The sequence below is a fragment of the Petaurus breviceps genome, unplaced genomic scaffold, assembly GCF_028583685.1.
Source record: "Petaurus breviceps papuanus isolate PSGF00001 unplaced genomic scaffold, PetGlider_PUasm1.0 138, whole genome shotgun sequence".
NCBI lineage: Eukaryota > Metazoa > Chordata > Mammalia > Diprotodontia > Petauridae > Petaurus > Petaurus breviceps.
Window position 1 is genome coordinate 28,322,267 of NW_027185694.1, and position 17,374 is coordinate 28,339,640.

Consider the following 17,374-nt stretch of genomic DNA (forward strand, 5'->3'; position numbering starts at 1 on the left):
TCCTTTCTTCTTTGCAGGAAAAAAATTTAGCTGCAATGGATTACCTGAAAAAGGTATCTAATTTCATAGAAATTTTTTTTTGTATCTGCCTAGCATCACTATGCTTATTAAATAATTCTTTTTTGCACACATAAAATTTGTACAAATCCTTTAGTAATAGCTGGCATTTATATTACTCTTTAAGGTTTGCAGAGTGCTTTCTGTTCCTTTTCATTTGATCCTTTGAACCTCCCTGAGGATAGAGCTACTGGTATGATCTCCTTTTACGGGTGAGGAACAGGCATAGAGAAATTAAGAGACTTGCCCACAGTCAAACAGTATACTAAGTGCCAGAAGTGGGTTTTGAACACATGTCTTGAATGACTCAAGTCCAGCTCTCACCTACACAAAACTAGCACTATCTAGGTTAAGAGGAATTCACTGAGGCATTAAATACTGCATAATTAGCTATTGTATAACAAAAATCAAAGGATAATTACTTGCTCAGATTATTGTGCTTTGTTCATTTATACAGTGATTCATTTAAAGTATCCAGTGATTCATAGGGTGTGACTTCTATCTAGTCCTATTATATTTGTTATGCTGAATTAGGCAAAATTTAAATGAAGCACATCTCTTCCTATTTAATCATGTACTTTTTATATTTACCTCATGCTTCTTACTGAGCCCAAGTATTCTTTCCAGTAGACTCTTAATGAAATATGCCTCCTATTTTATGTATAACATCAGAGTTGTACTATATAAAATTCAGTTCTGCAAGAAAATGAGAAGGCATTTATTGGAGCTGAAGTGAATTTTGTGTGTTGAGAAAGGGGTATTTAATAGTGGTCCCCACCCTCCTTGGCACTTAAGTGTTTTAACAAGCACAGGTCAAATTGAGCATTTAATTTCCCCTCAGGAATTAGCTTTCTAAATCTAATTTTCTGAATTGTTGAATTGTATTTCACAATTGAATTCTTTGCAGTGTAACTGGCTTTTGAGAGTTGTCCTCTAGTTATTCCTTCTCAAAATCTCAAGAGATGTTACTATTTCTACCATTGATCAGCTTAAGTGAGTTGTATACATATGCTATGATCTTGCTAATATTGTTAAATGTCTAAAACTTAAATGATGAACAGTTTAGTAATGCATATCCACATTTGGGGAGTTAGGTAACAACATTGATAATTAAAAGTTTGAAATGGCCATACTCTATGCCTTTGCTGCATCCTCGGGTGTTGTCAATCAACAAGTATTTATTTGCATACTTTGTAACAGGTGTGCTTTAGGTACTGGACATACGCCTGTAAAGAAAGAAACAATCCCTACCCAAAAGGAGCTGAATTTCCTCTTTTAGAAAAGTTGGAGGGAGGAGGGGAGGGGAGGGGAGGGGAAGGAGCAGGAGATGAGCTAAGGTAAGGTATTTCTTGAAATATCATTTGATGACATCTTAGTCAAGTTTACTTCTTACACCAGAGGTGTTAAACATGAGATCCACAATACTCCCAGTGAAACCCAACCAGAATAAAATGTAATTGGGAAAGAATTAACAAAATAAATAAAAATACGACAAAACATAGATAACATGACACTTTAAAGGTAAGCCAGGTCCTGATTAGTGGGCCTCCCCCGTCCTGTTTCGGAGTTTGACACCAATGCCTTACACACATACAAACACACATCTCCAACATACTAAAGGTTGCACTACTAAAACTAATTCTCTACTCCATTCTTTTATCTCTTGCTTTAGTCCTCCATGCAGCAAAGAAAAGTTTAGGAAATATTTGTCCGAATTTATTCATCAGTGAGTATGTTTTTCAAAGTGTTGCCAAAAGTTCCAAACTTGGTCCAGTTTTTCTTTTCATTCTCTACATTAAATGCATTCTGTGAGTCAGACAGAGTGCTGGTCACTGATTACAAGTAAAAGGAGCCCAACTTCCATTCCTTTTAAAGGGGCGGGGGGGCAGGCAGGGTGAACTAAAGCAGCAAAATGTTTTAAAATTTTCTTTAAAAGTATAAAGTGGCATTTTAGAATTGAATAATCTCCCTTGACAATTTCATTCCCTCGCAGTGTCCATGAAGAGTGATTTATATGCCAGGCACTTTGCTAAGTGCTGAAAATAGAATAAAACAATCCTTACTCCCAAGGCATTAACATTTATTGGGGAAAGTATGAATATATAAAACATAAAAAGAATAAAGACAGTTGTTAGGGCAAGAGGGTACTAGTGGGAGGGTCAGGAAAGGTTTCTGCTAGGTGGTGTTTGAGTTGCTTCTTGAATACAAGAAGGGTTCTGAGGCAGAGGCGAGAAGGGAATATACTTCAAGTGTGAGGGCAGGTAATTCGAGACAGAGAAGTTGGAATACCATATATGAGAAACAAAAGGCCAATTTGGTTGGACTCTGAAATGCAGGGAGAGAAGTAATTGGATAGACGAGCCAATTGTGAAGGGCTTTAAAAACCAAACAAAGGAATATAGTTTTTGCTAAAGGCAATGAATACTGGAGTTTGAGTAAGATAGTTGATGTGATCTAAGCAGTGCATAAGTGCTTACTACGGCCCTGCACTGGATGACATATAAAAAAAAAGGCAAAAAAAAAACCACCCCAGTCCTAGCTCCTAAAGAACTCATCATCTAAGGGGGAGAGACAACGTGGAAACAACTGTACAAAGAAGATTGTGTGTGTGTGTGTGTGTATGTAGTAAATTGGAGATAGAGAGAAGGAGCTAATAATATTAAAGGAGATCAGGAAAGTCGTCCTGTAGAAGGTAGAATTTTAACTGGGACTTGAAGAAAGGCAAGGAGGCCAGATGATGAGGGAGAATGTTCCAGGCATGGAGACAGAAAATGTCTGGAGTCAAGATGAGTCTTGTTCAAAGATGGTATGGAGGCCAGTATCGCTGGATCACAAAGTATGGGGGTGGGAGGGGAGGAAATGAGGCATAATAATATTAGAAAGGTAGGAAGAGGCCATATTATGAAGGGATCTTTGCCAGAATTTTATGTTTGAGCCTAGAGTTGATTGGAGTCACTGGAGTTTATTGAATAGTGGGTGACATCGGCAGACCTAGGCTTAAGGAAGAGTAGTTTGGCAGTTGAATGGAGGATGGACTGGAGTAGAGAGATTTGAGTCAGGAAAACCAAGCTGGAGGCTATTGCCATAACCTCCACAATTGTGGTGATGCTCTAAGGCCTGCGCTGGGGTGGTAGCAATGTCAGAAGAAAGAAGGGAGTGTATAAGAGATACTGAAGACATCTAATCAAGATGACTTGACAGCTGATTGCATGGGAGTAAGAAAAAGGAGTTGAGGTTGCAAGCCTGGGTGACTGGGAGTTTTGTTAATCACAGAGGAATGAGTTCAGATAAGTTAGTATCATCTCCCTAGGAGTTCACTTTAGGATTGAGACTTCAAGAGAGCATGTGTAGCTAGAAAGGGGAGGATGGAGGAGGTGGGAAGAAGTACCAGATAACTGTTGAAGGAAATTGGATAAAAGGGAATTTCCTTTTTTCCAAATAAGCCTAGGCAGGTAATAGGTGGTAGCAACATGGCAGAATAGAGTGTCACTTGTTCCCCATTCAGGGAACAGCAATATTGTCCCCAAGCAGGTGACAATGCACCTCTCTAGGAAGAAGAAACTTACATCATATAATCTGGACTCTACAATAGTCACTGAATTGTTACTAAATTGTTTTCCTGTTAGTTTCTTGGTTGCTGGGTAGTTATTGTATATATTTACCTGATTTTACTTTCTCCACTCAGTATCAGTTCATGCAAGTATTAACATGTTTCTCTGAATTCCTCATATTCATCATTTCTTATGTTTCAATAGTATGCTATTACATTCCTGTGACACATTTTTCAGCCATTCTCCAGTCGATAGGCCCATACTAGTTTCCAGATTTTTTGCTACTACAAAAAGTACTGCTATGAATATTTTTATATATGGGACTTTTATTTTTGCCACTATCTTCCTTAGGTTATATGCCCAGTATTACAATCTGTGTATGACTCAAAGGACATGAATAGTTGAGTAACTTTTCTTGAATAATTATCAGGGGCCATCTCCAGTTATCCTTCTGATCTTTATCATGCCACTGGACTGAGATGGCTCCAGGGGGGAAAGTGAGGCTGGTGACTTTGCACAGCCCTGCCTCCATTAAATCATTTTCCTGACGTCATGCTCCTCTTTGAGAATGAAGGACAAACCACAACCACAACAAAGAGTTTTCAAGAAGAGTTGTACCAGTTACAGCTCTACTATCTGTATATTATTGTGCCTGGCTTCTCACTACCTTTACAACGATGATATATTAGTCTTTGCAAACTTGATGAGTTGGAGGTGAAACCTCAGCCTTTTTATTTACATTTCTTTTATTAGTGACTTGGAACATTTTTTCCTTAAGTGGTTAGTTTGCAATTCTTTTGAAAACTTTTATTTTGTACTTTCTGTGATCTATCCTTCTTTGGTTATGAAGTCTCACACTAATTATCTGAAAGGTACCTCCTTCCAGTCTCATTTTCTCTTGTGACCTCATCAGCTTCCATGGGTTTAATTATGACCTCAATTCAGATGACTCCTAAATCTGTATGTCCAGCCTAATCTCCTGAACTCCAATCTTGCATTGCTAACTGCCTATCAAAACATTTTAACTAGATGTCCTGTAGGTATTTCAAACACAACAGAATTTGTTCTATAAAAACTTATTTATTCCTAGCTTTCATGGATAGACATCTCCACCCATCCGGTCATCCTGGTTTGAAACTAGTTTCCCTCAACTCTTCTCCTTCAGCCCATTGATCCAACAGTTGGCAACAATTACTAATCTGCTCCCAGATATTTTATCTTAAATCTGTCGTCATCTCTTGACGCATATGACCACTATTCTAGTTCAAATATTCGTTACCTCTTTTCTGGCCTACTGCAATAACATTAGAATTGAAACCTCCCTTGTCTAGTTTCTTCCCTGCACTTTTTTTTTAAACCAATCTTCCAAACAACTTTCCTAAAACACAGATCTAACCATGTCCCTTGGCTGAATGACATCACTATGCTTAGTGTGTCCCAGTGTGGGCTGATCAGATCAATGGGAGCTTGGAATGTTCTACCACAGGTCTGGAACAAATAGTCCAAGTGACCATTTGAGGTGGATTTTGAGCAACTGGCCTTTCTTTTGGGTTACTTCTGTTATGCCTTGCTTAAAGTGCACAGCACCTTCACGGATGTACGTCCCCAGTAAACTCCAGGAGCTTCTTACTACCTCTAGGATCGAATTCATTAGCATAAAAGAGCCCTTCGCTACTTTGGCTCCAACCTTCCTTTCCTATTCTCCATCAGCCCCCTCCTAGTCTGCCTAAACCGTGCACCCACATATACTGTTCTGCACCTTAACGTCTGTCTCGCCCCGCCCCCTCTCACTCCCGTCTCTCTCTTCCCTCTCCCTTCTTTGTGTCTTCTCTTATCTCCTCCCTGCCCCTCATTCCGCCCCGTCTCTCTGCCTCATCGATTCTGTGCTCAGGGGAGTCTGATCCAGACTCAGTATATGGGAATAACGTTTCTAATGTGACTGGAAAGTGCTCCGAAAAGACCTCAGGCTGCGATCCGAGGGAAACAACAGTGCGCACGCTCCCCTTTCCCTCACGACTCGGGCTCCCCCTAGCGAGGACTTGTAAGCACACCCAGGCGGTTGCCTGGGAAACGTTCATTTCCCCTTTCTTCTGAGGGGCAGCAGGGGCTTCCGGGAGGCAGGGCGGGACTTCCGGCAGGTGAATGACTGGCAGAGCCGCGGCGGTGACAGGCAGAGCAGAGCGGCTGCGGCGGCCTCGGGGAAGCGGAGGAGCTGGGAGCAGACAGCCGAAAAGCAGTTCAGCCAGGCCCGGCCGGGAAGGCATCAGGCCGCGCTGGCGGCGGCAGCGGTAGCCACGATGATGGAGATCCAGATGGACGAGGGCGGCGGGGTGGTGGTATACCAGGACGACTACTGCTCGGGTTCGGTGATGTCGGAGCGGGTGTCGGGCCTGGCGGGCTCCATCTACCGCGAGTTCGAGCGACTCATCAGCTGCTACGACGAGGAGGTGGTGAAGGAGCTGATGCCGCTGGTGGTGAACGTGCTCGAGAACCTGGACTCGGTGCTCAGCGAGAATCAGGAGCACGAGGTGGAGCTCGAGCTGCTGCGCGAGGACAACGAGCAGCTGCTCACCCAGTACGAGCGGGAGAAGGCGCTGCGCAAGCAGGCCGAGGAGGTAGGCAGCGAGCTGCGGCAAGCCCGGGGCCAAGCGGGTGGCCAGGCCCGGCCCGAGTGGGGCGGGATGGGCCTCCGCCCCGCCCCGCCCCGGAAACCGTGCCTCTGACCCCTGGGCCTGACTGGGTCCCTGCGGGGCCTCCTTTCTCTTCCCACCTCCCGGCCTGGCCCCCTTGTAGGCCTCCCCCTCCCTCCCTCCATCCTGTTTCATTTCCAGGAACTCCTCTCACCCCCGCTTCCTCTCCCCCAACCCCAAAACAACCTCAGGGAGCTCCTGCAGCCTTCCCTTCTTCCCTACGGCCACACCCACAGAGGGAAAGGGAGAAGCATCTCTTTGGGTGTCCCTGGCCGAAAGAGTCCCTGTGAGAAGCCAGAGGTCACCCGGAATGTCCCGAGCACTTAGCCCAGCCCCACGAGGGATGCCCAAGGTCACGCACATCTTAGTGGCAGCTGCTCGTTGGGCCGTGATGCCTAAATAGAGCCCCTATCCTTAAAATAAGCCTTGCGTCTTTTCTCTGCCTAAATCTGACTGGAGATCGGTTTTTGTTTGTTCAGACTGTTGCCCAAAACCCTGATCCCTTCCCTTGACCAGCCTCTAACCGCTGCAGTCACCCTTCCCCCTAAACACATCCTCTTTGCAGCATGAAGCTGTCTTTGGGAAAGGCTTTTTTTTTCCCCTTGTGTTCTCCTGTCCAAGATTTTTATGGTTTCGTGCAGAAGAATCAGTTAGTAATTGCTTCTAACGAGAGCCAAAAGCTCAGAAGCTTCTGTCTTATTCGTTAGGTAAAACTGGTCTTGGTTTGTTTAAGGTTACTGGTGAGTTCGTGCCTTGTTGGTAACTCTTTTGCCCTTTAAGTCACTACATTGGTCAGGTTGTGGGCATTTGTAGAAAAACCTGGAAAATTACTGTGTGGGTTTGGAGAAGGCAGAAATAGGATTTTTCTGAACTGGAAATATTTTTACTCTAAGTTGGAAAACTGCATGTGAACCAGTTTAAACAGACATTCAGGCATCTGAAAGAAAGCAGTGTATTATGTGGAATGCCACTACTCTTGCCCTGCATATATACATTTACATACACCGTGCATACATACATACATACGATTCTTTATCGAACTCTTTGGCTGAGAAATAGGAAGCTTCTGAACTCCTTTATGATAAATTTTGTCTTCCATTTTCTTATTTGTACACGTGATGATCCTGATTTTAAGCAGAAATAAAAGAAAGAACTTGTGAATTTCTTAAAACCATAGCTAGGATGTATTCTTAGTGAGATTCAAGGAATGTTGTGATAAACTAAAACCATAAAACAGCCCTCTGAATGAACTTAATGTTTACCATAGTAAAAATGATAGGCTTTTTCATCCATCAATCAAGCAGGTATTCCTGAGTTGATGATGATATCCACCATATTTCTCTAAAATTGATGCTGATACTCAGGCCTAATGACAATAGCTGATAAAGCATAGAACTCATTCTTTACAGGTAGAGATACTAAAGATTATACACACGCCAAATGTTAGAGGACTGTTTCCTTCATTTTACAGAGGGGGAATGGGAGACCTAAAAGTTTATGTAACCGATCCAAGGTTATCACTAGTTAGTGGCTAAGCCAGAACTAGAACAAGTCTTCTGATTCTAAATCCAAGCTGCTTCTCTTATATCACCCTACCTCTAGTCAAAGGAAGAGCTGTCTTTGAACACCACGGCAAACTTTTGGTCCTGTGTTAGAGGAACTCACTGTTGTACCAAAATCTTGTTTGTTTCTGTCTCCTTCATGACTTATAAGTAACTATAAACCACTGTTCTCCAGTAAACCTGGTACCCTCAGTATTTCACCACCACCCCATATTAGAGAAGAAAAAAAAATTATTCATTTAAGATATAATTCAAGAAAATTCCTAACTTTAAGGATAAGAATTAAGAGGAGAATAAGCAACCTACTATGCTATATTATATAGCATGCTATGCTCAGCACTTTCTGAATATTTTCTCATTTCATCCTTATAATAACCCTGTGAAGTAGGTGCTGATATCCTCATTTTATAATTCAGAAAACTGAGGCAGATAGAGAGGTTAAGTCACTTTCCCAAGGTCACACAGCTAGTAAGTTCATGAGGCTGGATTTGAATTTAGGTCTTCCTGACTCCAGGCCCATAGCTCAATGTGCCCCAGACCTACCTCATGAATTAGCATTTTATTGTCAAACTTTTCAATAGACTGAGCAATCTTCCACATTATATGTAATTCTTTTTGGGGTGGGGGGTGGAGTCAAGACCTTAAAAACTCTTTTCACTAAATCAGCAACTCTTTTACAACCTAAGGAGAGTTGCCTAGGACCCTAAAAGGTCATGTGACTTGCCTGGGGTGGAAGAGTCAGTTAATGGAACAACTAGGTTTGGAGTCAGGGAGATCCAAGTTCAAATGCAGCCTCAGATACACAGTTAAGTAAGTGTCATTTAGACTCTTTCCTTCTGTATTTCCTCATAAAAAGAGAGAATAATAATAATAGCATCCAGCCTGCTAGGGTGGTTGTGGCCATATTTGCAAAGCATTTTTACAAACCTTAAAGTGATATGTTGTGTGTGTGTGTGTACTGGAAATGATGATAGTGTGTCAGAGTCCGTATTTCTGAATCGGCCCAGCCCTGAATCGACCATATCTAGTTACTTCTCATGCAAACAAACTTAATTCTTTGTTCTTATAATCATTCCCAGATTGTGGCATATGTATAAAAGTGGTTCCTGGGAAAATTCTAGTGGGGACTAATCATCTCCTAGGCTAAAGATGGTCAACCAGCTTTTTGTGGAGAAAGACTTGAAGGGGAAATTTTTTTGCTACCTCCTCAGACTCATAGAATCTCTAAACCAGTGCTGTAGGTACCCTCCCCCAACTACAGTGCTCAAGAAGGCTTAGTCAGAGATGGGTAACTTGAGCTGCCTGCATGTTCCTGAGCTGGGAAGATAGTTCGGTTTTTCAGAGCTAAGCCTTGGACAATATAAGCAAATAGCCCTATTTATTCTGTACCTTCCACCTTTAGTAAGTACAACTAAAGGAATTCAGAGATTGATCTGCCATCTAAGGGACGGGTTAGTAAGAAGTACATAGCATTTAGGTGGAATTGTTTGTACTCTATCTATATCCTCAGTTTTTATTCCTCTAAACTGAGAACATTGATAACTGAAAAACAGTACAAAGATTTACAAATTTAAATGAACTTTGTATGCACTTTGAAAGATATTATGCACTACTTCCATGGTAAAAACAATAATTTCACAAATTTGAGTATACATGTACAAGATGCAGTTTCCCCTTTTGACATTCTTACATTGAGCATTTTAAAAATTGGCTATTTTTGGATTAAACCGTTGGGATGTGTTGACTAGAGTTTTTGCCATTTGTCTCTTCAAATTAGCACACTGTAGTTGTGCCACAATCATCAGGGGTACAGAAAAGTGAATTTCTTTAGAAAACTAAAACAGAAAAGCTCCTAAATCATTAGTGCATAGACAAGACCTTTTTTTTTCTGAAAATGCAAGCAACTTTTTTTTATTAAGGTAGTCACATGAATTCTTGTGCTCACTCATTCAGGTATTTTACTACCCTTATACTAAGGAATCTTGCCTATCATATATAATCCTTCCTGCTTAAATTTCAGTTCACTGGGTATTTGATTAGAGCTCACATGTGAACGATTCAATCTATATGCACTAAAAAATGATACAATGATAACATTTTCATAGAGTCAGTACAGCCCTTTAAGGTTTAGATCATCCATATTTCAGATTATCTGAACATTTTTTAGTGCAGCAACCAGTATTAACAGTGTATTTGATTATATACATAATCTATCCCATCTTTAACAAGAGGTGAAGGCCTAAGATCTCTGAAAGCTGCATATTTTATAATCAGTCATTTGGAATCCACATTGGTCATTGTATTTTTTCAGAATTCTGTTTTCATTCATATAACATACATACATACATATATACATATTAATTTTGCTATCAGAAGTTGTATTAGTTCTGTGGTTAAACAGAATATGGCTTTTGAAAAACCTAAATTTTTTTTGTATGTGTGTATACATAGACACATACATATGCACTTTGGTAGTCATTCTAGAATATTATTCTTTCTTTGTCCTTCATCAGCTCATAAAAGTTCTCTTATGTTTCTCTGAATTCTGTGTATTCATTTCTTGTGGTTCAATATTGTTCATTATATTCATATAACAATTTGTTTAACCATTCCCCAATTGATAGGCACCTACTTTGATTATAGTTTTTTGCTATTACAAAAATTACTACTGTGAATATTTGGGTATTTATGAGACTTTTCTACCATTGATCTTCTTTGGGGTACATGCTTAGGCATGAAATCTTTGGGTCAACATGGTGAGAATTTTGGTGATTTTTCTTGCATAATTCTATAGTTCTTGCAGCGTTGATTTCTATCTTTTATAATTTTTGATAATTTCCTGGGTGTGAAATGAAATCTCAGAGTTGTTTTAATTTGCATTTCTCTTATTATTAGTATATTTTTCCCAATATGGTCATTAGACAGGATTCTTAGAAAAACTGTACGAGTGGAAAGTGTCTGTTTTTATTCTTGAGTCCAGAGAGGCTTAAAAGTGTTGTTGACCATAACTGCTTTTACTGAGTTGAGAGAGGTCCTTAGAGCCCTGTTGGTTAGAAATTAGAGCAGAAGTAACAAACTGTTGAATCTAACTTCAACAAATAGCTGTTTCTTGAGTCAAGTGATATCCACATAGGTCACTGATGGACATTGGGGGAGTATAAAGATGAACAAGACATGCTCCATGTTCTCAAGGAGCTTATAGTCTAATTGAGAAGACTTCATGAGCAATTATTTCTTTATATTGAGTTATCTGATTTAACTTGAGTCAGGTACTTCCACTATCAAAGATTATACCCACTTCTCTTTAGACCGTCTTTTTTTTTTTTTTTGGCCTTTTTGGAGGGCAACTGGGGTTAAGTAACTTGCCCAAGGTTACACGGCTAGTTTTTGTGTGGGGGGGGGTTAAGTATCTGAGGCCAGAACCAAACTCGGGTCCTCCTGACTCTGGGGCTGACACTTTACTCACTACACCACCTAGCTGCTCCAAGACCGTCTATTTATATAAAGAAAAAGATATACCATCTAGTGGCCAACCTTCTGGGGATGAACACGCCATTTTAATAGCTAAATAATAGTTGAAGACATATATTAGTAGTAATGTCACAAAATGACACGTCATTAACTACATCAAAACTAACTTTTAGGATGCAGATCACTTTGGTTTTCTAGCCATTGTGCTTGAGCTAAACAAATCTCTGAAAATTCTAAGCCTTCTCCCACATTATTTTACTTTCAGAGGTAGACTTCTTTGCCCAACTTCAGTCTTATCTGATGATGTGGCATCATTCCCTTACCAAATGGAAGGTATAGAATCCCTTATTATCCTATTTCTAGCAACAAGAAGCTTTCTTTTTCTTCCTGACTGTGCTTCCCTAAGAAATGAGATTCCATCTGTGCTCCTGTGGGTGGGCTCATGAAGCTTGCTTTTCTACGTGTCTATTTACATCAGCATGGCTTTCTATTTTAAGAACATGAATTCTGTAGGGCAAAGGACCGTATTTCTTTAGATCATATTATAGTATCACTCAGATAAGGAATATTGAGATAGGCCAGTATAGATTGTTTAGTTTATTTCGTTTATTTTGAGAATAATTTTTCATGGAAATCAATATAAGTTCTATTTCTTGGCACATTTTAACCTGAATCTATACCAGAGAAAAAAGTCTATTGAACTTAATCTTTTTCTGCTTCTGACTTCTACACAAATGTATATATGATTTTATTACTGTGGGTGCTCCTTTTACTAGCTTAAACCCGCAGATTTGTTGTTGTTATTTGTCCATTCTCAAAGAGGACCATGGCATCAGGAAAGTGATGCCATGATTTGCAAGTGAATTGGATTTAAGTGAGGGAGGGCTGTGCAAAGTCACCAGCCTCACTTTCTCCTCCAGAGACATCTGGGTCCAATGGCAAGATAATAGATCAGGAGGACTGGAGATGACCCTGGATACAGTAAGGAGACTTGGCCTTTTTAAGCGTAAGTCTTTAACTGGTCTCAGTTTGGCTAAGACAGCACCTATTCAGTGATTAAGAATGGCCTCTTTTATGTAGTCCAAAAAAACCCAATCCTACAAATTTAAACTTATCCTCAGTGCTTATCCATGTCCTCCCATAAATCCTCAACAAGGGAGTCTTTCCTCTAGATCTCTTGAAATCACAATGGATATTAATTATCTATATATCTAGCCATTGTCTCTGTCCTGAACTCTAACCAGTCTCATAGCACCAACTGCTTGGACATTTTGGATTAGATGTCTGTAGTCATTTCAAGCTCATTTATCTCCAAAACAGTATTCATTATCTTTCTCCCTAAACCTCACCTCTTATCCTGTCATTTCTGTTTCTGTCAAGGACACTGCCATCCTCCCAGTCACCTAGGTTTACAAGCATAAAGTCATCTTTAAATCTTCATTGTCTGTCTCCCCACATAGCCATCCATTTGCCAAACCTTGTTGGTTTTGTTTCCATGACATCTCTTGCTATGATCCCTTTCTCTTTATTCAGACAGCTATGACCCTAATTTAAACTCTTATCATCTATTACTTTGACTGTTGCAATCCTTCATTGGATTTCCTGGTTCAAATCTCTGCCCTCTCATCCATCCCTCACACAGACTCTAAAGTGACATTCCTAAAGCATAGATCTCATGATGTCATGTTCCTACTCAGTAAACTCCAGTGACTCCCTTCTACCTGTAAGATAAAATGTGAACTTCTCTGTTTGTAGTTTAAAGCCTTTTGCAACCTTTCTAGACTGAGATTCTACCTTTTTAGACCCATTATATATTATTTCTATTCACGAACACTATGGTCTAGCCAAACTGGCCCGCTTGTTGCTGCCCACATATGACACTCCAGCGCTTGTTTCTTTGTTTTAGGAAAGCACTCTCTCCTCACTTTTGCCCCTCAGAATTTCTAGTTTCCTTCATAGCTGTGCTCAAGTGCCAGTGACTACTTGAGATATTTCCTGATCCCCTAAGATACTATCCCCGAGATACTGTCCAGAAATTACCTCATGTTTATTTTTTTTTTTTTAAGCAATCGGGGTTAAGTAACTTGCTCAAGTTTACACGGCCAGTTATTTCTGGGTGTGGTGCTGAGTATCTGAGCCCGGATTTGATCCAGGTCATCCCAACACTGGAGCCGGTGCTCTTACTCGCTGAGCCACCTGGCCGCCCCACATGTTTATTTTGTATGTAATTTTTTTTCTACTTCCTGTCCCCCCTAATAGTATGTGAGCTCCTCAAGTGAAGGAACTGTTGGATTTTTGTTTTTCTATCCCTAGCACTTTGAACTTAGGCAACTAATAAGTTTCTCTTGGTTGATAATAATTTTTGTAAATAATTTTTCCCTAGTGTTTCACATCCTTTCTCATCTCAGATACCTTGAGATAAGAGACCTCCACATGCCTTAGAAGTGTACCACTTTCAGCGTAGACCTCCTCTCTTTATACTTTTTCTTATCTAGTTCTTCCCATTTTAATTTTCTTTAGTACCATTTTAATCTCATGTGGCACATTGTGTACTTTGATATTAGAGTTCTCATGTGGTAGCTAGCTCTACTCTCATTAATGGACAGAAGAATTTCTTTTCAAGAGAACAGAGTTAACATAAGAGAATTTTGTTATAAAAATGCTGACAGGAACGTGGCAGATTAGATACAGCTCAGCTAAACTCTCAACATTCCCATCCAGACAACTTCAAAATAGCATATCAAGTCAAATTTTGAAGCAATAGAGCCAACAAAAGAACAGGGTGAGATATTTTTCTGACTTAAGAAAACTTAGGTCAGCAGAAGTTAGTGACACCAAGGTGGAAACCTGTTAGAGCCTATACATGGTGGCAATGGCCGTAGCAGCAGGAGGTCTTAGCCCAGAGGTGGTAAGAGGGTTGAATAACTGCTCAGAAAGAGATTGCAGGAGACCCTTGGTTGGCACTGAGTACAGCTGGCATTGATTGGCACCTGTTGCCCATACAAAGTTTTGAGTTGCAGTTCCAAGGAGAAGAGATGTGCTTGTGGTCAGTTATAAGGGAGCAAGAATCTGGGTGACAGTTCCAAGGTAAAGAGATCTCTAGCACTCGTGGTTGTAGGGGAATAGGGGCCTTTCCTGGGTGAAGACCAGAGCACAGACCAGGAGAAGAGTAAGCATACCAATCCCAGGACCACAGCACCTTGGAAGTATCAAAAATTTACAGACCTCCAGAACTAGCTTTAAAAACAGCCGCATAAAAAAGCCTAAAACTTGGCACAGTTCCTCCCCACTTCCAGGTGAGCAGAAGCCAAATTTAATATAGTAAAGAAATAGGCTAGAAAAATGTGCAAACAACAACCAAAGAAATTAACTGTAAAAAGTTACTACAGTGGCATGGAAGACCAAGATATAAACTCAGAAGACAACAACAATGTGAAGAAAGTTACAGACAAAATCTTTTTTTTTTCTGTTTGAATTTATTTATTTTTAGTTTTCAACATTCATTTCCACAAGATTTAGAGTTACAAATTTTTTCCCCATCTCTGCCCTACCCCCTACCCCAAGGTGACAAGAATACTAAACACCCCTTCCCCCAATCTGCCCTCTCATATCCCCCTCCCCCAATCCCTCCTTACTTTCTTGTAGGGCAAGATGGATTTCTATACCCTATTGCCTATATATATCTTCTTTCCCGGTTGCATGTAAAAACAATTCAGACAAAATCTTAAATAAAAATGATAATTGAACCCAAGACCAATAAGAATCCCTAGAAGAACTAAAGAAAGTTCTAAGGGTGGTAGATGAAAAATTGGGAAAAGAAGTAAGAGTGATGCAAGAAAATTATGAAAAAAGAATTAACAGCTTGGTAAAAGAGACACAAAAATTCACTGAAGAAAAGAATTTATTAAAAAATAGAATTGGCCGAGTGGAAAATGAGGTACAAAATCTCCCTGTAGAAAAGAATTCCTTAGAAATTAGAATTGGGCAAGTGGAAGCTAACGGCTCCATGAGAGTCATCACCCTTTGACCCAGCAATAGCACTACTAGGTTTGTATCCCAAAGAGATCATGGAAAAAGGAAAAGGACCTATATGTACAAAATCATTTTAGTAGCTCTTTTTGTGGTACTCATTGATTGGGGAATGGCTGAACATGCTGTGGCATATGATTGTGATGGGGTACAACTGTTGAGGTATGGGAAATTATAAGAGGGATGGTTTCAGAAAAACATAGTAAGATCTATATGAACTGATGCAAAGTGAAGTGAGAAGTGGGAGATCATTGTGCACAGTAACAGCAATGTTGTAATAACAGTTGACTGAAAGACTTGGCTACTCTGACCAATACAGTGATCCAAGACAGTTCCAAAGGAGTTAGGATTAAAAAAAAATGTTATCTACCTTTAAAGAGAGAACTGATGAACTCTTGAGTACAGAATGAAGTATAATTTTCTCACTTTTTTTTGGCAATATGGCTTATATGAAAATATGTTTTGTATGATTTCACATGTGTAATTCATCTCTTATTGCCTGCCTACTAAGTGGGTGATGGAGGGGGTAGGAGGGAGAAGGAGAATTTGGAACTCAGAATTTTTTTAATGATTATTTTAGATTTTGGTTTTTGGAGGGGGGGAAGGTAGGGCAATTGGGGTTAAGTGACTTGCTCAAGGTCACATGGCTAGTTTTGTGTCTGAGGCTGGATTTGAACTCAGGTCCTCCTGACTCCAGGGCCTATGCTCTATTCACTTCGCAGCCTAGCCGCCCCTAGAACTCAGAATTTAAAAAGAGAAGAATGCAAAAAACAAATAATGAAATATTAGAATTTTTTTTTAAAAAAGAAATGTTGACAGATATATTAGATTTTTTTTATTCTTTGTCCTTCCATTTCATGCTTAAATGCCCTCAAGATGATTTAGTGTAGGGTCTTTCTCCGACCTTTAAATAAATTTATGTTTCCCTCTTGCTTCTTGGAGTCTTATGAGGTTTATAATTTTTTGCCGAACTCTTCTGTGAGAATTCAGGAATGGGTTTGTATACTAAACCAGCTGTTGCTATTGGCTATCACCTCCATCCACTAGCAAGATAAAGTGTTTGCTGATCAAGGCTTTTTCTGAGTTTTTTCATTCTCTGGCAACTGATTTTCAAATTAAACTTCTTAGGAAGTGGTAATAGTCTTTGTTGATGCTTAGTATTTTATCCGTTTCCCATTTTTTAGCACCAGCAACTTGTTTATATATGTCAGGTTGGAATTTCCTAAATTAGGCCCCTTATCTTCCCATTTTTAGTCCTCTTATTTGGTGATCATTGGTGGCTTCTAATCCCTTACCCCTTCATTTCTTTCCCAGGCTATCTCCCTTGCCCTAACTTCTATCTGCTCTCTTCCCCAACTTAACCTCTTATTGAACCAGTTCAATTCTACAGTGTGCTCCTCTCTTGAATCTCTAGTCCTTTTATCATCTCGTCAGTTGCTGCCTACTAAGGTTCAACTTTGGATAATTCCCATCATCTTTGCCTTTACACCTACTTTTTATGTGCTGCTGAACAAAAGTGGAGAAAATCTTCTATCTATTTGCCTGGGTACACTGCAGATTTATGTTACACAAACTCAACTGGGCTAATATGCCTCCTTTATCTATTGATAATCCCTCTCTCCACAGCAACTCTTCCAAATCTTTTCATTCCTCCTTAAATCTCTCATGGTTCCTCCTCCCCCCACCCTCTTATCTGCAAAACTTGATTCATATTTTACAGGAAAAAAATGAGACTATTCTCTAAGAGCTCCCTCTTCTCCCCTCTTTCTCATCTGCTATTACTCATATGCCTTCTGGTACTATCTCCTACTTTACCCGTCTCAATGGGTGTAGTGGTCCTCCTTGTCCCTGGTCAGGCCCTACTTGGTGGTTGTTTGGGCCCTGGTTAGGCTCAGAATGAATGTAAATAGCAATTCTTTCTCTTTTGCCCAGAAACCCTGAGGGTCTCCCCTCCCCCGCAATGGATCATCTATCTATCTATCTATCTATCTATCTATCTATCTATCTATCTATC

The 17,374-nt window shown here is 40.1% G+C and overlaps 1 protein-coding gene across 28 annotated transcripts in view; it reads left to right on the top strand.

Moving 5' to 3' along the window:
* The first annotated feature begins 4,965 nt into the window (after positions 1-4,965).
* Positions 4,966-17,374, top strand: part of MAPK8IP3 (mitogen-activated protein kinase 8 interacting protein 3) — an 80,878-nt gene continuing 68,469 nt past the window's right edge. For 15 of the 28 annotated variants that reach the window (XM_069108995.1, XM_069062414.1, XM_069062441.1 and 12 more), the window contains exon 1: positions 4,967-6,223. In XM_069108995.1, coding sequence (XP_068965096.1) covers positions 5,906-6,223 — 318 coding nt within the window. In that variant the 5' untranslated portion in view covers positions 4,967-5,905. Of the gene's footprint in view, positions 6,224-17,374 lie in introns of all 28 variants that reach the window. The other 13 variants (XM_069108948.1, XM_069108962.1, XM_069108974.1 and 10 more) reach the window with 2 other exon arrangements.